Source organism: Gymnodraco acuticeps, unplaced genomic scaffold, assembly GCF_902827175.1.
Source record: "Gymnodraco acuticeps unplaced genomic scaffold, fGymAcu1.1, whole genome shotgun sequence".
NCBI classification, from domain to species: domain Eukaryota; kingdom Metazoa; phylum Chordata; class Actinopteri; order Perciformes; family Bathydraconidae; genus Gymnodraco; species Gymnodraco acuticeps.
Genome location: NW_022990906.1, coordinates 223,807 through 244,567, shown reverse-complemented (window position 1 = coordinate 244,567; position 20,761 = coordinate 223,807). Strand labels below are relative to the sequence as shown.

The following is a 20,761-nucleotide window of genomic DNA, read 5'->3' as shown; positions in this document are numbered from 1 at the left end:
ACGAAGAGAACTATTCAATATCGTTGTTGAGAATCACGTGGTGGTGCATTTAAAGTAACAAAATGCACGTTTTCTACTTTCTCAGGGGGGCCGATGGCAAGGTCGTGTCCATGGCTGCTCGCCTGAACCTGGACAACAAGGACTTCAAGAAGACGACAAAGATCACGTGGCTGGCTGAAACCAACAGCGCCCCCCTGCTGCCTGCCATCTGCATAAACTACCAGCCCCTCATCTCCAAAGCCGTCATCACCAAAGAAGACAACTTCAAGGACTACATCAATAAAAACAGCAAGGTTTGTTTCTGCAACGCAAATCTCATGGCATGCGTTGCAACATTTTTCAATGTTTTCGTTTAATGTCTTATAATCGTTTTTCTCAGTCGGAGGAGCAGATGCTTGGAGATCCTTGCCTGAAGTCGTGTAAGAAAGGTGACATCATCCAGCTCCAGAGGCGGGGCTTCTACATCTGCGACCAGCCCTACGAGCCCGTAAGGTGAGGAACAGGATTTATTACTCAGTTTGAACCACCCCACCGTTCATGGAGATCACTGAGTTTAACTGAGGTTGCATTCCACAGTCCTAACAGCTGTAAGGAGAGCCCCTGTGTGCTGTTCTACATTCCTGACGGACACACCAAGGATATGCCCACTGCTGGATCTAAGGACAAGAGCAAGAGCCAGGCCCCCAGCAACACAGTGAGTGCTTGGGAAGACAACCCACATTTGAATGTTTTTTTAATAGATCTAGGAAACACCTGTATCCCTAATTATATCTATAAATCACAGTTGTTATCAGTGAAAAGTTCCTTTTTTAAATCATCAAATAGTAGCTACAGACCTTCACTTCAAGTCAGCTTTTTATTTAGATACGAGTGCACTCTGGTCTTTAGTTTCTGAATGTAAAATGAGTCATCAATACTGATCTAGTCTCTATTTTGGACATCAAACAGCAGTAGCAGAAATCTAATAGGGACAGTGATTGCAAGCTGGTCAAGCTATTATTGCAAATATTTAGCAAATCATTAAGAGCCCTAAGAATAGATAGTCTGTGAGGTCAGATTAAAAAAAAAAAAAAACACAAACCGCAGTCTTCGATCACAACAGGGAAGGTGTTTCAAAGTTTTAGGATCCCTCTCCTTATCTGCCTGCCTTACCTCTTATTTTAGCCTGCCTCTACCACCACCAAGGCTGCCTCTGCCCCCGCCCCAGCACCTGCCTCATCTTCAGCCGGTGACATATTCTCAAGCATTTTAGCACAAGGTGAAGCTGTCCGTCAGCTTAAGGTTGCCAAAGCTCCTAAAGAGGAAGTGGACAAGGCGGTTCAGCAGCTGCTTTCCGTAAAGGTATGTCAGCTGTAATACAAATAAATTAAACCTGATGGAGAGTGTTATCTATACAAATGGTGTGGAAACTCATTGTAACCGTCTCTCTGTACAGGCACAGTTTAAGCAGCAGACAGGAACAGACTACAAGCCAGGCATGGCTCCTCCCACATCTGCTGCAGCTCCGCCCACCACTGCAACAAACTCCGCCTCCTCCTGTCCACTAACCCGCGTCAACCAGCAGGGGGAGCTGGTCAGGAAACTGAAGGCAGAGAAAGCATCTAAGGTACGATGCTTATATTGTCCCCATCCGACTGTCCTGTCGCTGTTCATGTCCTCATCTGTGAATCAGCACTCTCGTCAATTGTTCTTTCCGTCTTCCTGAGTAATTTGTTTAAAGCTTTCTCATGTCCTCCTTTGTTGAAAAGCATGGTCTTGCGTCCAAATTTCGTTCTGCGTTGTTGCTCGCTACTTGTGTCCCAAATGATTTGTCCAGTCATTGTTCGTGTCATTGTTCCCGTCCATTGCCCGTGTCCCATCCATTGCCCGTGTCCCATCCATTGCCCGTGTCCCATCCATTGACCGTGTCCCATCCATTGCCCGTGTCCCATCCATTGACCGTGTCCCATCCATTGCCCGTGTCCCATCCATTGCCCGTGTCCCATCCATTGGTCATGTCTGCACGTTGTCTGCATGCCAGTAAAGTTTATCCACCACTACCTGCAACAATGAGCTGGTTTCTTGATGATATCAGGACCAGATTGATGCTGCAGTGAAGCAGCTCCTCGCTCTCAAGGCAGAGTTTAAACAGCTGACCGGTCAGGATTACAAACCTGGGATGGCCCCTCCCTCCCCTGCTCCTTCTCCTGCGACCACCCCTTCCTCTTCCTCTTCCTCAGGCGTGTATGAGCGCGTTTCTCAACAGGGGGAAGTTGTGAGGAAACTGAAGTCTGAAAAAGCCCCCAAGGTATTCTAAAACATTGCACATGGTATTCATGTAGTGAAAAAATCCGAAAACACAATCGAAAGAACATTTGAGAGTATCTGTGTGATGCGGCAAGTAGCTATTTATTGTCACTTAATTCAATACTCGTACAAATAAAACATCGAATACATATGTCTAACACATTGATACCAGACTATTCCATTTCTGGAGTGAATACTCGAGCGTATGATCTTACTAAGAGTAATGAGGTCCTTCATAGTTTTCTGCACAGATGAACAGTTTTAGGTTATTTCTAGGGGTGTAACGGTATCCGTATTTGTCCGGTACCGTCACGGTTCGGACGTCACGGTTCGGACGTCACGGTTCGGACGTCACGGTTCGGTGCATGCAATCACACGACGAATATGCCTTTTTTTTTACGAGTGGGAAAAAGGTCTGTCATTCAGGGCAGTATCCACTACACTACATATAATCTAGGGGGCGGTATTGCGCCTAAAAGCTGTTTGCCAGCCGCCCTTAAACGACAAAAGAAGAAGAAGAAAACACAACAAAATGAACAAAATACAAGAAGAAGAAAAGTTAGTATGGCGATTTCAGATAACACACAGGAGCTAGAACCCACCTGCTTCTTTTAAATCAGCTGTGTGGGAACATTTCGGGTGGTGGATCGGACGAGGACGGTGTGTCGGCGTTGTTAGACACAGCGGTGCAGTATGCTAATGGTAACACACGCCAAACATGCTAAATCATATCAGAAGGCATCACCCAGATTTGGCAATCACCGGAGCCCGGCAGCAGTTCAAAAGCTTATCCCCGCTGTTTTTAAGAAGCCAATAGACATGAAAGCCAAGAGACCGAAATAAATAACGGAAGCTATTGGCATATGTTTTTCAACTGCTATGCACCCTTATGCAATAGTGGAGGACTTTTATTGATTGTGATTGAAACACTTTCTTATTATTTATTTTGTAATATTTTCAAGACATTCTTTTTAGTTTTACAGCTTATTGAAACTTGTTGTTTGACATCAGCCATTATAGATAATATGGCCATCTGAGTGTGTGTGGTACTGTTTGTTTTTAACTGTGTAATAAAGTTAATTATTCAAAATGTTCCTTTAAAAAAAGGTTCCTTATTTTTTAAACTGAAACTTGCACTACTGTTCAAAATAAATAAAAAACAAACCTGGAATTCTGCATTTGGGACTTTTTTTTGCTTTTTCTTGTTGTACCGAACCCATACCGAACCGTGTCCCCCAAACCGAGGTACATACCGAACCGTGAATACTGTGAACCGTTACACCCCTAGTTATTTCACATAAGCGATAACAGTATTTTTCATTTTCTGTGCTTTCTCACTGGTTTAAAGTGGTTGATTTAAAGACAGGTGATGTTACATGCATCTATATAGAAATCGGCATTTAGCTGAATGGTCAATACCCATCACATTTCTGACCATGACATTAGGCAGATTCAATTTGTGAATTTTCATTAAAAAAAAAAACGTTGACCAGTTGCAGTGACAAAAGCTGGGGCTGTTTGCTGTGTTTAAGTTGTAATATGTTGTATTTCATTATTATATTATAGGATGAATTAAAAATACATAGTTGAATAAGTAAGAGATCCAAACAATTGTTAGAACAAGGGTCAAGAGTGCATAAATACATTTATGGGAAAAAAGTGGCTTTACAGTTTCATGCTGAAAACATAATGTCATTTTGACCCAGTGCTTATGTTAGCTGTGCTGAACAAGTGTTAACCCATCAGAGGCTCCTAATTATGAAAACATGAACTGATTCACAGCATCCTGTCCGTGTGTCCCCAGGATCAGGTGGATGCAGCAGTCAAACAGCTGCTGGTCCTGAAGGCCGAATACAAAGAGGCCACAGGCCAGGACTACAAGCCTGGAGCAGCCCCTGTCCAGAAAGCCTCCGCCCCCGCACCAGCTCAAAAAGCCCCCACACCAGTCCAGAGCAGCTCTGCTCCTGCTGCCTCCGGCCTCTATGAGAGGGTCTCTGAGCAGGGAGAAGTGGTCAGGAAACTGAAGGTTGAAAAGGCCTCAAAGGTGAGACAGTGACTAATGTATCACAAATACTAAATATACTACTGCTACCAGTGTTTATATTGTTGGATAGTCCTAAATTGATATTTTGTTGCTGGTTATCGATCAGGATTGTTCTAATAGTAATGATGTCCTCCATAGTTTTCTGTCACAGTTGAACTGTTATTTCACTTGAGAGATAACAGTATTTTCTCTCCGTGCTTTTCTCACTGGTAAAAGTGGGTTGAACTTAAAAGGTGATGTTACGTTTATGCATACATAAGCATTAAGCTGATTGGTCAAACTCACAAATTACACCCAGACTGACATTAAGCAGGTTTGATTTGAGAGTTTCTTTAAAAGGTTGTCTTTCTCTACTTTGATTATTGCCTAATAAGTTACGGCAGACTACTGAACTGCAGGTAAGAATGACTGGTCTAATTGACCTGCAATCCCCAGCCATACTCTTCTGTGCTACAATCAGACATTTATGATGTTTCCCAGATCAAAATAACGTTTGACTCTCTGATTCCACCACCCACTGTGACTAATGCTGGGGTTATTTGCGGTTTCTGACTTGCAATATGTTGAATTTAGATGATATTAAAGGAAAATGCAAAAGGAAATACCAAAGATGGTCAGAACAGGGGTTAAGAGTGTGTATACAAAAAGTAAATGTACAAAAAACATTATTAGGTCTTAACCCTTTAGTCTGAAAATAGATCTGATACAGCTATAAGACGTTATGCTTAAATAATTGATTATATTAATAAGTACATGTAATTTTGGCCCAGTGTTCTTACAACCCATCAGAGGCTCCTAATTATGAAAACATGAACTGATTCACAGCATCCTGTCCGTGTGTCCCCAGGATCAGGTGGATGCAGCAGTCAAACAGCTGCTGGTCCTGAAGGCCGAATACAAAGAGGCCACAGGCCAGGACTACAAGCCTGGAGCAGCCCCTGTCCAGAAAGCCTCCGCCCCCGCCCCAGCTCAAAAAGCCCCCGCACCAGTCCAGAGCAGCTCTGCTCCTGCTGCCTCCGGCCTCTATGAGAGGGTCTCTGAGCAGGGAGAAGTGGTCAGGAAACTGAAGGTTGAAAAGGCCTCAAAGGTGAGACCATAACTGCCATAATAATCCACCAGCAATGTACCAGAGTTTTTTTTAAATTGTGGAATTGACCTTGACTGTCTGCGGTGATGACTAAATATTTTCCTTGTTGCTGGCTGTTGATCAGGATCAGGTCGATGCAGCGGTGAAGCAGCTGCTGCTTCTAAAGGCGGAGTATAAGCAGCAGACCGGACAGGATTACAAACTGGGAGCACAAGCCCCTGCTAGCAAAGCCCAGACCCCGCCCAGCGCTCCCTCCACCCAGGCCGGCTCCCCACCACAGGCCCAGGAACTGTTCTCACAGGTGTCACAACAGGGAGAGCTAGTGAGGAAGCTGAAGACCGAGAAGGCCCCCAAGGTAAGGCTACAGTTACAGATTAGGGTTAAATACAACTAGGACTGGAGATGGATGAAAATGATGACTTTCCCTCTGTTTCAGGACCAGGTGGATGCAGCCGTGAAGGCTCTGCTTGACCTGAAGAGCCAGTACAAGACGCTCACAGGACAGGATTACAAACCAGTGGCTGCTGCCGGAGCCACTGGAGGAGAGGACAAGAACCGCAAGGAGAGAGAGAACAAGTCTGAGAAACAGGGAGGAGGAGGAGGAGGAGGAGGAGGAGGAGGAGGGAAGAAGGGTAAAGGAGACAAAGGTGGCCAAGGAAAGGAGGCAGCAGCAGGAGGAGCAGGAGGAGGAGAGGGTCAAGGACCTAAGAAACAAACACGGTAAGAGACTGTGAACTGACATAAGAGGAGAGAGGTTAAGAAATAATGAAACAAGCTTTCCCTTCCTCTGGTAGCTTCTGTAATTTCAAGTTGTCTGATTTATGATAATTGTACAACAATCACTGTAAACATAATTTGAAGGATACTGAGGAACAAATTGTTATTTTACTTTTTGCATCTGAAGTCAACTTTCCTACTTACTGTACTGTTTCTTTCAGTGTCTCTCTGTAAATGCAGATGTATTCCCAAATTCCAATTTATTGTCGCTAACCATAGTTAGACAATTTCTTCCTCATCCCACACGTGGAGCAATGCTCTGTACACTGAAGTTAGATGTATGGCGAGATCATATTCTGTTGCTGTTGGTTGGCTGAAAAGTATTTGGCTGGAGGAGCCAATTAAAAATCTTATACTTGAATGTCTTCTCAGAATTCTGTTTTGGGCATGTGATAGCTGGTTGAATGAGATTCTTCCTTGGAGGGATACATTGTTGTTTATAGAGGTGTTAGATTACTACTACAACACACTTAACATTAGGATTATGGGATAAACCGGCACAGCATGTATGGGTTTATTATGTGTGTCAATGTTTTATTTATCACTAAGTATAAATCTTTTTAAAATATATAAGTATTTATATTTAAACACAAATTGAACTGTTTACTCATTAGATAAAACAGATGTTAACAAATTTGTGGTTGAAAACGGGTAATAAATCGCAATATATGCTCTCGCAAAGCTCAGAAAATCACAACATTTTAAAAATGGAAATCATGTACCCACATACCGTGTAGTAACTATCTGTTGATGGGTATATTTGTACACCTTACAATGCCATGAGTTGTTGGTCTTAGTCTTTAAACAAATACTAGAGCGGTGACACATTGTCGGGACATACTTGGATTTTTTTACTCGGACACTGAAGATGGAAGCACAACCCTCTGCTACTGTAGCTTTTTGTATTCAGATTTGGTGAGTTCTAAATGGTCGGTGTGTTTTTCATCTGCTTGATCAGTGCTTGTTAGCTTTTAGAAGGAAATTGGATCTCTCTAATGATAGTGCTGCACTGCTAATATGTATAAATATCTATATTTTGCATGGTTTTCTATCCATAGTAAGTACAGAACGCATCAGCACCCTTAAACCCTGCTGACGATGAAAAGGTTTTGATATTAGATGCAAAAAGTATAATAAAAAGTTCTGTTCCTCAGATAAAGATTTATAATCATGATCACAAGATGACCCAAATATCTCCTTTTTGTCCGTTAGCAGACGGTTTGCTGGATTTATAGCTACGGATCTGAGCTTTGAGTTGCACAGTTGGCTGGGAATGTGTGTGTTTCTGTGTGTGTTTTTTTATTTTTAATGTATTTTATTATGATTTTAAACAAGGAAGAGTTCATGTCCTAAAATCATAGACATCCCCCACCCCCCTCGTTGAAACACCTCCATTGGACTCCTTTGTTTACTTGATAACATCACAATGTAACATGATTCTATTGGCTAAGCACAAACACAATGTACGTGATAGACTAAGGGGCGGGACATCTCAAGCCGGCCAGCTAACCAATCAGAGCAGACTGGGCTATTGATTCAATTGTGCAGCATGCATGGATGTGTGTTTTGTGAGAATTGTGTTGATGCAGTGGTATATTTGTATCTGCACCCAGACTCACTCATCACTCCTGATATTTCTGTTTGTGTTGTTGTAATTTCCCAGAATGCTCTGCCACTGTATTTAGAAACCACTACCTTACATTTGACACATAGCTCTTTCAGCAATAAGATAATTAAACTGTGAAGAAATAGTAAAACAGACAGGCTTTGGCTCAAAAATGCCTTTTTACCACACAAACCCTTTAAGTAATGTGTTATTGTCGTGTTTTGGACCTCTTGCCCTCTTGGTTTGCTAACTTGGCTCTCTGTTTCCTAACAGGTTGGGCTTGGAGGCCAAGAAAGAGGAGAACCTTTCTGACTGGTACTCTCAGGTGAGTGACTCCAATCTAAAATGTTTCTACTTCCAGTAAAGCCATTCAAAACAATAAATTGTTCTTATTTTTTCAAATGCCTTTTTTGTTCTAACACTGCCCTTCCCCTGCAGGTCATCACTAAGGCAGAGATGATTGAGTACTACGATGTGAGCGGCTGCTATGTGCTGCGGCCCTGGTCTTATTCCATCTGGCAGACCATCCAAGCCTTCTTTGACGCGGAGATCAAGAAACTGGGTGTGGAGAACTGCTACTTCCCCATGTTTGTGTCTCAGGCCGCTCTGGAGAAGGAAAAATCCCACATTGAAGACTTCGCTCCAGAGGTAAAAGGAACTCCCAGGGAAGAAAATCAACACCATAGAGGGAGAAGGGATGGAAATAACAATACGAGGAATTTACGGACTCAAGAAGATAATGCATATAGCTGAATAATGGATGAATAAGTGGTAGCCTGTTGCAGCAGCAAAGTCATATCCAAACGCATATCCTCCCTCATTGAAGTCAAAGCCCATAATAATTGACAGCAAAGAGAGACTCAAATGAACTTGTACATTTAAGTGTAAAGTGTAATTCACCCAAAAGATGATTTAGGAATATTTAATCTTAAGCATTTGACGAATGTTCAAACAATAATAATCTTATGAAAGTCAAATGGCTCAAACATTATGTTTTTTTTGTTATATATTTTGTATTTTATAGATGTATGTATATTTGCATATATTTACTTTTTATTTTATGGAATCTTTATTTCTTGCAATTCCGTTTTAACAATGCTACTATAAAAAAATATCCTAATTTGGGATCAATAGAGTAAATCTAATCTAATTATTTATCAGTGATTATTTTGTATCTTTGTCAGGTTGCCTGGGTTACGCGGTCAGGAAACACTGAGCTGGCAGAGCCCATTGCGATCAGACCCACCAGTGAGACAGGTCTGTAACACAGCCTTTTAAGACTGTACAATATGAAATATCTTTAATTGAGTTTTTAACACAATGATAGTCCTGGTTTTGCTAACTGGTATGAACCTGTGCTTCTTTGCCTCAGTGATGTACCCCGCCTTCGCCAAATGGGTCCAGTCCCACAGAGACCTGCCCATCAAACTCAACCAGTGGTGTAACGTTGTGGTGAGTATCCTCCTCCTGTCACGTGTGCACCATTCGTATCTGCAGTTTCTATTCCATACCTCTTTGTTTACCTCTGTATTTTGGTACACAGAAGAAGCATTTTTCTCTTTTCTCACCTGTTGCTTCCTTATTTTCTTCTCCAGAGGTGGGAGTTCAAACACCCCCAGCCTTTCCTGAGGACAAGAGAGTTCCTATGGCAGGAGGGACACACAGCTTTCGCCACCAAAGAGGAGGCAGCTGAGGAGGTAAGCGCCTGCTAACAATGCATTACGTTTAAAGAGGACATATATTATGCAAATGTTCAGGTTCATATTAGTATTTTGTGCCTCTACTGTGACATGTCTCCATGCTTTAACGTTCAAAAAGGTCTATATTTTTCTCTCTTTTCACCCTCTGTCTGAAACCATGGAAGAGAAACTCCCTCTGGAGGGAACTTTTGAGTTTAGCCTTTGCAGACCATTTACATCCACACACACGACAGGGAAGGAAAAATAGAAAAATAGGGTCCCTTTGACAACAAATAAATAAAAATGTATGTTTCCATGGTGAGATGTCCACACTACAGCTTCAAAAAAAGCTTGGAGCTGGGCGTGTCTGAAGCTTGGGGATTATATTCGAGCAACGCGACCAACAACCAATCACATGAATCTCCCGCCCCCGACATACAAAGCAAAAAACCCCGGGGATTTTATGCGAGCAATATATATATATATATATATATATAAACTCCCCAAACAGGCGAAAACCTACCAGTTTCACCCACTGTCTCTGCCACCTCCCTCCATGCCTGGTTCTTCCAGTTTGTATCCCGGTAGGTGAAGAGGGTGTGCTCATACAAAACCGGGTGATTTGCTACGGCGATAATTAGTTTCTCCTCCATCTTTTTTTGAAATATAGAAATGAACGGCGGGATATTTCTCCCAGCTTAGACGTGGTTTGATTGGCTACGGCTTGAGCTGTCCGATTTTCAGAAACGGGATTTGATTGGCTGGCGCTGGCTACTCCGGCGTCTCCAGGGTTCTGACGCCGGAGACGGACCGCTATGCTACCTACAATTCAGTTCGGCGAAAAGCGAGGCAATGTGACGTCACCCCATTCAAAGTGAATGGGCAGACGCATTGGAAACCGTTTTTGAAGCTGTCGAAGCTGTAGTGTGGACGGGCCGTTACAGTACCAGTAGTTTACAGTACCAACATGAGTGTAAAAGGACTACAAAACGAATAGTGCTTGTGTGCTTTACATTTTTGTATTTGTAGGTGCTCCAAATCCTGGATCTGTACGCCAGGGTGTATGAAGAGCTGATGGCCATCCCCGTGGTGAAGGGCAGGAAGACGGAGAAGGAGAAGTTTGCAGGAGGAGATTACACCACCACTGTGGAGGCCTTCATCTCTGCCAGCGGCCGTGCCATTCAGGTACAGCTGTGCACTGGATCACTTCTTTTAATCCTGTTTTACACCAAGGCCATCACAATATAAAAGTTATTTTTCTATAATGACAAGCAAAGAAACCAAACATGATTCACACAGTCATTGATGGTTAGAGTTGGTTTTAGAACATTGCACTGTAAAAAAGAACATGAAGTAATTGTTGCTCTGTCATTGCCTCCTCAGGGTGCTACATCTCACCATCTTGGTCAGAACTTTGCCAAGATGTTCGAGATCACGTTTGAGGATCCCAAGAGGCCAGGTGAGAAACAGCTGGTTTACCAGAACTCCTGGGGAATCACGACCAGGACCATCGGTGTCCTCACCATGGTGCACGGAGACAACATGGGACTCGTTCTGCCCCCCAAAGTGGCCTGCTTCCAGGTAGACACACATTCTCACACAGACAGTTATTATAATGTGTTTTTGATATATACGTATTTTATTTAAAGTATTATTTACTTTTCTAGCCTCGTTTATACCTGGAGGGTATACTTTTTTATTATTTTGATTGAGTTAGTTTTCCATCTGTAATCATGTCAGACATTCATCTTTGGAGAGGAAAGGGAGAGAGTGAGTTATATTCCTTTAGAGTTACTCTTTTGGTGTCAATCATCCCAAGCATCAAAGACTGTTGCATGCAGTAGATAAACTTGTTGGAAAATGCGTTGACTGACAATTTTGTAAAGGCATACCCCTGAAGCAACCTGCTTTTTAACTAATTCTTAGATTTTCACAATGGAATATATGAAGAACAATCCCCTTGCTAGAGTAAACACCCAATCTATGATACAAAAAAAACTGGTAAATACAAGCAAAACAAGTATAATGGCACATTTCCACTGCAGCGGGGTAGCCCCGTTTATGCGTCCTCGCTCAGGCCTCGGGCTGCCTCGCTGGCCGTCCGAGGCCGTGGCGCATTTCCATTACAGTTTAGGACCTGGGGTAGCAACGCAGTGTAGGCGGGGCGATCGGCTTTTTGGCGGGCTTTTTGGGCGGAGTGACGCTGGGTAAAACTGCAGTGGCGTCATCTTCAATGCGACACAACTCACAAAACCCACACAACAATGGAGAATGTGGAAGAGATCGTTTACTTGTTTCTTGGTGTATATATATATATACATATATATATATATATATTCGACGCTAGGGATGATCTCGCGCGCGATCTTGTGACGATTCTCTCTGACCAATCAGCAGTCGAGAGTGTTGACGTCACTAGTTCAGCCCTGGCCCTGGCCTGATAGAACCACGATTTTATGGGGCCGGAAAAAGAGGGAAAAAGTAACCGCTAGCCGGTGCTAGGCTATATGGAAAGGCCACCAAAAACTGGCCTGGCCGCTTGAGGACGATTTAAGGACGCTTAAACGGGGCTACCCGCTGCAGTGGAAATGCGCCATAAAGCTCTGTATTTGTAACTTTTTCTTCTCTGATCCAGATTGTCATCATCCCATGTGGGCTCACTGTCTCGCTGCCGGAGCAGGACAAGGAGGCTGTGTTGGCCCAGTGCTCGAAGTACCTGAGCAGGCTGCTGGCTGCAGGCGTCAGGGTGAAGAGCGACTTCCGGGACAACTACTCCCCAGGGTGGAAGTTCAACCACTGGGAGCTCAAGGTTAGAAATAATGACATCAGAAAAGTGTTAGTCTTCGTGAAGGAAATCTTTACCTAAAGGCCCACGACCCCCACACACATATAACAACAAAGAATATAACACCCCTGTTGGGCAATTGTACTTATGTGCAATATATATATATATATATGATGCTTCATCATTCTTATTATTATTATTACCCACTGCTGTCCTTTAATTAGACAATTTAACTTTTGTAATAAATCTGTAAATAACTGTGCAATATATAATTCCACTTTGAATATTATCTTCTGGATGCTATCACACTATTGCATACATGCTACACAGATTTGTTTACAATACTGTTACTAGATGTGTAATTTGTTAATTGTAATTTGTGTAGTTTCTATTTTTATCTTTTATTCTTAATTAATATTAAGCTATATTTGGCTCTTTACTTGCTGTAACAATGTATATTTCCCCTCTGTGGGACAAATAAGGGTATTCTAATTCTGACATTTAATATTAGACTACATATGAAATATAACGTGATTGCTGTAAAGGCTTTATAATGACACACTGTTTTAATCTGTGTCCCTCCTCCAGGGCGTTCCTATCCGTCTGGAGGTGGGTCCTAAAGACATGCAGCAGCGTCAGTGTGTCGCCGTGAGGAGAGACTCGGGCGCCAAGGTGACGATTCCAGAGGCCGAGGTGGAGAAGAAGCTGGTGGCCATGTTGGAAGACATCCAGAGCAGCCTGTTCAAGAAGTGAGACGCAGCACTACACACCAGGGTCTTTTTTATAATGTCTCACCTACAGAGGGACATTTTTGAAGTGGTCCATCAGCATCTTTCTTATAAATGCGATATCTCAAGAACGCCTGCAAGTAATTTCATCAAATTTGGCGATAAAAACGTCCATTTATACACAAGGATGAACTGATTATATTCATACTACACGAGACACATTTTGGGTTTAATATACCCTTATCCCTTAGTAACCATTTTGAAAAACGTATATCATTGTGATTATTTTGACTGATATTGCAATTGGGTTTTAATTGATGACATTGGAAGGAATGAGAATATTCATACAATTATCTAATTTTCCTTTAAAAACGTATTTAAATGTGTATTTATTAGGGCTGTCAGTCGATTAAAATATTTAATCGCGATTAATCGCAAATTTTTGATCTGTTCTAAATGTACCTTAGAAGAATATTTTTCAAGTTTGTAATACTCTTATCAACATATGAGTGGACAAATATGCTTTATGCTAATGTTTATTATCATTTGAACAATGACAAATATTCTCATGAATATTAAACACAACAACTTCTGAACATTACAAATATTCGCCTCAATTCAACCTGGAACCTAATACAATAAAAAGTGTGTGTGTGAGATGGATCGTTGGAGCTATGTGCAACTCAAGGCATATGCTCGAACCGGAGCTGCCTGGACGCTGCAATCATGTTGCGCACTATCGGTGCTGAGTGTGCTGACTTTTCGTACAATGTCCCACTGTCTGGCTTCCTGCATAAAGTCAAGTGCTCGGCGCAGTTGTCGGCGAAATGTCGCTCCTCTGTTTTAATTGAAACAGCTCTTTATATCCGTTAGCGCAGCTAGCTAGCACCAGATGCTAACAACAACAATGCACGTAATGTCTCTCTCGCTCGCTCGAGCCACACATACACACACCCTCCCGGTCCTCCCAACAGCCAGTCGGTGCCTGCCGGTGAGCGTGGAAGTGTGGTCTGCCACAAGCGGGCAGCAGGAGCGGGGCTGTCAGCATCAGCTTGTAGATGGTATTTTAAACTCGATGCGCTCTGAAACTACGGGGCGGCCGAGGACAAAAAATACACATGCGTTAATCGCGTTAAAATAATTAGTGGCGTTAATTTTTTTTTGCGTTAACTTGACAGCCCTAGTATTTATGGTTAATGGTTTTCTTTAAAGTCTGTAGAATAGCAGCACGTAAAGAACCTTTTGTTAAGACTTGAGCCAAATTTAGATTATATGTCATGCAAGTGCAAGTGCCTAAAGGAAAATATATTTTTAAAATATATTTTCGCTTTTAAAGTCATCCTGTATCCAAACCAGCTGGGGGCAACATTGTGTTTGAAATGATGCCCAGAGAGACTGTAACAGATGCAGCTGGAAATGAGAACCCACACAATGACAGCAGAATGAAGAGATGCTTTCATGGCGTCCATATACAAACAAGAGGATTGACCAAGTCTGTGTTGTTTGTTTGTCAGAGCGTCAGATGACCTGAACAACAACATGGTGGCTGCAGACACAATGGAAGAGTTCCAGAAAATGTTGGAGCAGGGCAAGGTGAGTAACAAAAGCTAAAAACATGCAACTGTCTCTCCTCTACGTGTGTAAATAATTAATAACACATGTATCTCGCTTCACAGATAGTCCAGATCCCCTTCTGTGGGGAAATTGATTGCGAGGATTCGATCAAGAAAACCACTGCCAAGTACGTCCAACACAACACAACGCTCTCTGACATGTGAAGAGTTAAAGCTTTACACACATTTTGTAAAGGAGCGAAAGACAACCAAGTCACGCATATCATTATCTTTACAGATGAATATATAGATATGCAATAATAAGTGTCACATCATTCAGTCATGGGGTGCGACACGATTCACCGTCTGCTGTTTTATGGTGTCATTACTAATGCATTTTTTCAGATTTTTTATGACATGTTCCACCCAGGCACTATACTGAAAATGTTTACAATACATAACCAACTAATCTAAAATAGGAGTGAGTTCAGGCTTTTTACAGAAACATTTACGAGCTACAAAATATCTAACACTTCAAGCTAAACGAACCCTAAGTACTAAATAGTCCCAAAACATTTATTTAATCAGTGCAAACTTTGGTTTCATGTAGGTAAGATATAATGAACACAGACACAAGACAAGGGAAGCCAACTGTATACATTCAATATACTTTAAAGTATTATGCTATGACAATTTATTTTGGTCATAGCAAGTGTGAGAAATGCAAATTAGATTATTTATAATTTTCATTATTAGATCCCCTCTGGGCTTCCATAGATATTTAATCCCAACATGTTTGTGCTTTGTCATCCTGTAGGGACCAGGACCTGGAGCCTGGGGCCCCGTCCATGGGGGCCAAGAGCCTCTGCATCCCCTTCTCTCCCCTGAAGACACTGCAGCCAGGGCAGAAGTGTGTCTGCGGGAAGGAGCCCGCCAAGTACTACACCCTTTTCGGACGCAGCTACTAAACCCCGCTCTGCTGGAGCACGAGGATGATCATCGCAGTGAAAAGGGCTTTCCTTTCGTTTTCTCATGTATTTCTTTTTCCTCATCTCTTGTCAATGCATAGGGTAACAGGGGTATGACCACGGGACTGTGGTATTTCAAATGGGAATATGTTTTTAAACACATGTTGGCAATGTTATAATGCAGCTGGAGGAAGGCGGAGGTGAGAGGAACAGTTTACTCTTAATCCGTTTGAAAAGATAATGGTCTGCGCTGTTCACTGTTCACAATCCGTTATTGGGAAAATGTTTGTCATGCTGTCAGGCTTCTACATTGATGATTATAAAATTATAAATGTTTACTATCCTTTCAAACTGAAATGTTTGTATAACTCCCTACTTAGTACTGTCAGGAAAAACCCTGATATATTTGATTTAAGTATTTGTCAACCCTTATAAACATAAATGGCCCTTTTTTGAAAGAAAGAATGAAATCCTGAGAAGCATACCCTCTACTGCCATCTGGGTTAAGTGTCTTGTCCCGTCTCTTGCAGCAAAACAGTCTCAGGAACTCTTGATAAAACGTCCTCAGTTCCACCACAGCCTAATGAAAGAAAACTGTTCATAGTTAAGTCATATAGTTCTCTGTTATTACTCCCATGAAATAACTCTAGTCTATAATAAAGTAATTTACATGGCAAACTGTTGTTTTTGTTTTGGATATTTGTTTTGTATTTGTTTAATGCAGTGTTTTTCAAAGTGGGGGCCCCGACCCCCCGGGGGGCCGCCAGGGGGGTCACGCAAAGTTTGAGGGAAAGGGGAATCTTTTTTTTTTTAAAGTTACATTTTATTTATTTTTTTAGATGTTATTAATAACTGCATATCTATCAATCTATGTGTCCTCCTTTGATGCCAATCTTTTAATATTTTTTATTTTATTGTTTTTAAATCTCACGACCGCCCTTCAAGCCAATCGTAATCGAGCTGCCTCTACTGAGAATCTGCTCAGCTTTTGGAGCAAGTGAATATTTCGCTCTGCAGCTGGATGAGAGCACGGATGTTACATTACATTACATTTAGCTGACGCTTTTATCCAAAGCGACTTACAATAAGTACATTCGACCAGGAAGACACAACCTTGAAGAAAACAGAATCATATAAGTACATCAGGTTTCATAGAGCCAAAACATTTCAAGTGCTACTCAACTGGCTTTAGATAAGCCAGTCCTTTATTAGTATATAAGTGCTTTGTTAATAGTTCTATCGCTCGAAGTGGAGTCGAAAGAGATGAGTTTTCAGTCTGCGCCGGAAGATGTGCAAGCTATCTGCTGTCCTGATGTCAATGGGGAGCTCATTCCACCATCTTGGAGCCAGGATAGCAAACCCACATGTTTTTGCCGATGGGAACTTGGGTCCCCCTCGCAGCGAGGGCGCAGCGAGTCGTTTGGCTGATGCAGAGCGTAGTGCACGCGCTGGGGTGTACGGTTTAACCATGTCCTGGATGTACGAAGGGCCAGATCCATTCGCAGCATGGTACGCTAGTACCAGTGTCTTGAAGTGGATTCTAGCAGTTACCGGAAGCCAGTGAAGGGAGCGGAGGAGCGGAGTGGTGTGGGAAAATGTAGGTAGGTTGAAGACCAGACGAGCCGCTGCATTCTGGATGAGCTGCAGAGGTCGGATGGCACATGCAGGTAGACCAGCCAGGAGGGAGTTGCAGTAGTCTAGGCGTGAGATGACGAGAGCCTGGACCAGAACCTGCGTCGCTTTCTGTGTCAGCTGGGGACGTATCTTCCTGATGTTGTAAAGCGTGTATCTGCAGCAGCGGGTTGTAGCAGCAATGTTTGCGGTGAAGGACAGTTTGTTATCTAGGGTCACACCCAGATTCCTTGCAGTCTGAGTCGGGGAAACAACTGAGGTGCCGATGTTGATTGTTAGGTCAAGAGTGGGACAATCTTTTCCCGGAAGGAAGAGCAGCTCAGTCTTGTCAAGGTTGAGCTTGAGGTGATGAGCAGACATCCACTGAGAGATGTCAGCTAGACAAGCAGAGATGCGTGCGACGACCTGGGTCTCTGAGCGGGGAAAGGACAGAATTAATTGGGTGTCGTCAGCGTAGCAGTGGTATGAAAAACCATGCGGGCTAATGACTGATCCGAGCGAGTTTGTGTACAGGGAGAAGAGGAGGGGACCAAGAACAGAGCCCTGAGGGACCCCTGTAGTTAATTGACAAGGGTCGGACTCAGACCCTCTCCAAGTCACCCTGTAGGTACGGTCTTTCAGATATGAGGTGAGGAGGGAAAGTGCAGAGCCTGAAACTCCAGGTTTTGGAGAGTGCGAAGGAGGATCTGATGATTCACCGTGTCAAATGCAGCAGACAGGTCCAACAGGATGATGACAGAGGAGAGGGATGCAGTTTTGGCAGTGTGCAGTTCCTCCGTGACAGCAATGAGAGCAGTTTCTGTGGAGTGACCTGCCTTGAAACTAGACTGGTGCGGATCCAGAAGGTTGTTCTCATGGAGATAACAGGAGAGTTGTTTAAAGACAGCGCGTTCAAGTGATTTAGACAGGAACGGGAGGAGAGAGACAGGCCTGTAGTTTATAACATCAGACGGGTTGAGAGTAGGTTTCTTTAGGAGAGGGTTTACTCTTGCCTCCTTGAGACTGTTTGGAAAGTGACCAGAAGTGTTGATGAAATGGGTGAGAAATGGTAGAATATCAGGAGCGATAGTCTGAAGGAGGTTTGAAGGGATAGGGTCCAGAGGACAGGTGGTAGGGCGGGCAGAGGTAATGAGGGTAAGAACCTCACTTGGAGAGAGAGAGGGGAAAAGGAGGTTAGTGTATTGGTGGAAGGAGGGTCTGGTGAGTAAAGGTGAGTCAGAAAAAGAAGAGCGAATATCATCAACCTTTTTTTCAAAGTGGGTAACAAAGTCGCTTGACAGAAGTGAGGAGGGGGGAGGGGCTTTTGGAGGGTCCAAGAGGGTGGAGAAGATGGAAATAGTTTTTTCGGATTGGAATAGGAAGATTGGATCTTATCTTGAAAGAAAGTGCTTTTTGCCTGAGAGATCGAAGCAGAGAAAGAGGAGAGGAGAGCCTGATAGGTTAGGAGGTCATCACGGTGTTTGGATTTCCACCGTTTCCGCTCTGCTGCCCTAAGGACGGTTCTATTAGCACGCAGTGCATCATTTAGCCAGGGAGCAGGAGGGGACTGACGAGCCTGCCGAGATGTGAGAGGACAGAGAGAGTCCAGAGTGGATGAGAGAGTAGAGAGCAGAGTTTGGAGGCAGGAGTTGGAACGAGTCAGAGGAAGGGAGGGCTGAGAGCACCGACGAGAAAAAGGTAGAGGGGGAGAGGGAACGAAGGTTACGGCGGACAAGTGCAGGATGAGAAGAGATTAGTTTGTTATGTTTGGAAAGGGGTAGAGAGAATGAAATGAAGAAGTGATCGGATGTGTGGAGCGGGTTTACAGAGAGGTTAGAAGTAGCGCAGTTCCTTGAGAATATGAGATCAAGGACATTGCCAGCTTTATGAGTCGGTGGGGACGGAGACAGTGAGAAAGCAAAGGCGGTTAACAGGGATGTTAGTTCGTCTATCTTCCCCGTCTGGAGGTTGAAGTCTCCGAGAAGTACAGCGGGAGGGCCAGTTTCAGGGATGTGTGAGAGGAGATTATCTAATTCCTCCAAGAAGTCCCCCAAGGCGCCTGGTGGACGGTAGAGAACAACAATGGTTAACTGTATAGGATGGGTTACTGTGACGGCATGGAATTCAAAGGTGGAAGGAGTGAAGTTAGGTAGTTTGAAGAGGGAAAAGCTCCATTTGGGAGAGAGCAGGAGACCAGTGCCACCTCCTCTGCCAGTTGGTCTGGGTGTATGGGAGAAGGAATATGCAGTGGAGAGAGCTGCTGGGATGGATGTGTTGGATGGAGTAATCCAGGTCTCAGTGAGAGCAAGGAAATCCACAGATTGCAGGGAGGCGTAGCCAGAGATGAAGTCAGCCTTAGGAACAGCTGACTGGCAATTCCACAGGCCACCTGAAACTAGATGTTGGATCTCAGTGGAGCATGTGGGATAGACGAGAGCAGGCCGGTTATATCGATTACGAGATACACGGGGCCAGTGATAATTGCGAGAAGACACATGAACAGGAATGGAGAAAATACACATGATTATAGCAGGGGTTAGAAAACTAAAGAAAAGAGAAATAAGACACCAGCTCAATCAGAGTAGGATTTACCTCCTCTTTGCCTCCCTCGTGACTCCCGTAGGACTCCAATGTCTTTGTCAGTCTTACTCCCGTAGGACTCCAATGTCTTTGTCAGTCTTCGGCTGTCTGACGCTTAAGCTGATGCTCCAGGAAAGAGCTACCTAAAATGGACGCCTGATTGCTGAGTTCTCACAGCTGTAGGGGCACGCCCCTCTAATTAGTTAACTATTCACAGTTGATGGGCAACAATAGACTGGCCCTGCCTATATTATAATGCAGGATTGAGAGCTGAGACCTGTGAAGCAGGTTTCGCCTGAGCAGATCTGAGATTTAAAATCTCTCAAAAGCGATTTAGCCGTTTTAGCTACAATAACTACAGAACAATTATACAGAGTAGAATAAATGAAACAGAGAAGTCTAATTAAACAAGAATATAACTTACAGTGGTTGCTGCGTCAATAGGAAATGTCGTCACCCGGTCAGATGTACACTGAGTTCATCAGATTTTAAATGCGGTATTTAATGTATGTAGCAAATATTGTTGTTTATATATATGAATATAAATATGTTTATTGTTAATATTACTGTTGACTATTATATATAATATTATTAAGGCATAAGTAGCTTTCAAAAATGCTAAAAATATATGTTAATTGTTCATATTACTGTTTAATATTGTGTTAAGAATGTTTATAACAGAAGACACAATCAATGTAATGAATGACAAACAAAAGATAAATACAAACATTTTTTAGAAGAATAACTGATTATTAATTATTAATACAAATATATATAGTAAGAAAATGTATTAAGCTGTATGATTAATTTATTATATTTTCCATCATAATGTACTCGTCATTTAAAAAAAAAAAAATTGCAACAGGGATAAGGATGGATAATCCTAATTGGGGTCCTTGGTATGGCAACGTTTGGGAACCCCTGGACTAATGCATTATATCATATTAGCTAAATGAAATCAATATAAGGGTTACAATCTATGGAGTAACATCGTTTATAGCATAATGTGCTTCACAATCTGAGTAATTACAGTTTTATTGTATTTTAATGTGTATGA

The 20,761-nt window shown here is 42.8% G+C and overlaps 1 protein-coding gene across 2 annotated transcripts in view; it reads left to right on the top strand.

Annotated features, from left to right (window-relative positions):
• The window catches only part of eprs1 (glutamyl-prolyl-tRNA synthetase 1), a 32,373-nt gene extending 16,182 nt beyond the window's left edge, over nucleotides 1-16,191 (top strand). Inside the window, exons 15-36 of one of the 2 annotated variants that reach the window (XM_034233776.1) lie at nucleotides 86-293; nucleotides 380-492; nucleotides 577-694; nucleotides 1,165-1,341; nucleotides 1,436-1,606; nucleotides 2,075-2,287; nucleotides 4,091-4,330; nucleotides 5,178-5,417; nucleotides 5,542-5,772; nucleotides 5,854-6,137; nucleotides 8,074-8,125; nucleotides 8,239-8,448; nucleotides 8,985-9,057; nucleotides 9,173-9,252; nucleotides 9,396-9,497; nucleotides 10,509-10,664; nucleotides 10,863-11,060; nucleotides 12,115-12,288; nucleotides 12,853-13,013; nucleotides 14,507-14,585; nucleotides 14,669-14,733; nucleotides 15,363-16,191. In XM_034233776.1, coding sequence (XP_034089667.1) covers nucleotides 86-293; nucleotides 380-492; nucleotides 577-694; nucleotides 1,165-1,341; nucleotides 1,436-1,606; nucleotides 2,075-2,287; nucleotides 4,091-4,330; nucleotides 5,178-5,417; nucleotides 5,542-5,772; nucleotides 5,854-6,137; nucleotides 8,074-8,125; nucleotides 8,239-8,448; nucleotides 8,985-9,057; nucleotides 9,173-9,252; nucleotides 9,396-9,497; nucleotides 10,509-10,664; nucleotides 10,863-11,060; nucleotides 12,115-12,288; nucleotides 12,853-13,013; nucleotides 14,507-14,585; nucleotides 14,669-14,733; nucleotides 15,363-15,513 — 3,496 coding nt within the window. In that variant the 3' untranslated portion in view covers nucleotides 15,514-16,191. The remainder of the gene's footprint in view (nucleotides 1-85; nucleotides 294-379; nucleotides 493-576; nucleotides 695-1,164; nucleotides 1,342-1,435; nucleotides 1,607-2,074; nucleotides 2,288-4,090; nucleotides 4,331-5,177; nucleotides 5,418-5,541; nucleotides 5,773-5,853; nucleotides 6,138-8,073; nucleotides 8,126-8,238; nucleotides 8,449-8,984; nucleotides 9,058-9,172; nucleotides 9,253-9,395; nucleotides 9,498-10,508; nucleotides 10,665-10,862; nucleotides 11,061-12,114; nucleotides 12,289-12,852; nucleotides 13,014-14,506; nucleotides 14,586-14,668; nucleotides 14,734-15,362) is intronic. The other variant, XM_034233777.1, reaches the window with a different exon arrangement.
• The last annotated feature ends 4,570 nt before the right edge of the window (nucleotides 16,192-20,761 follow it).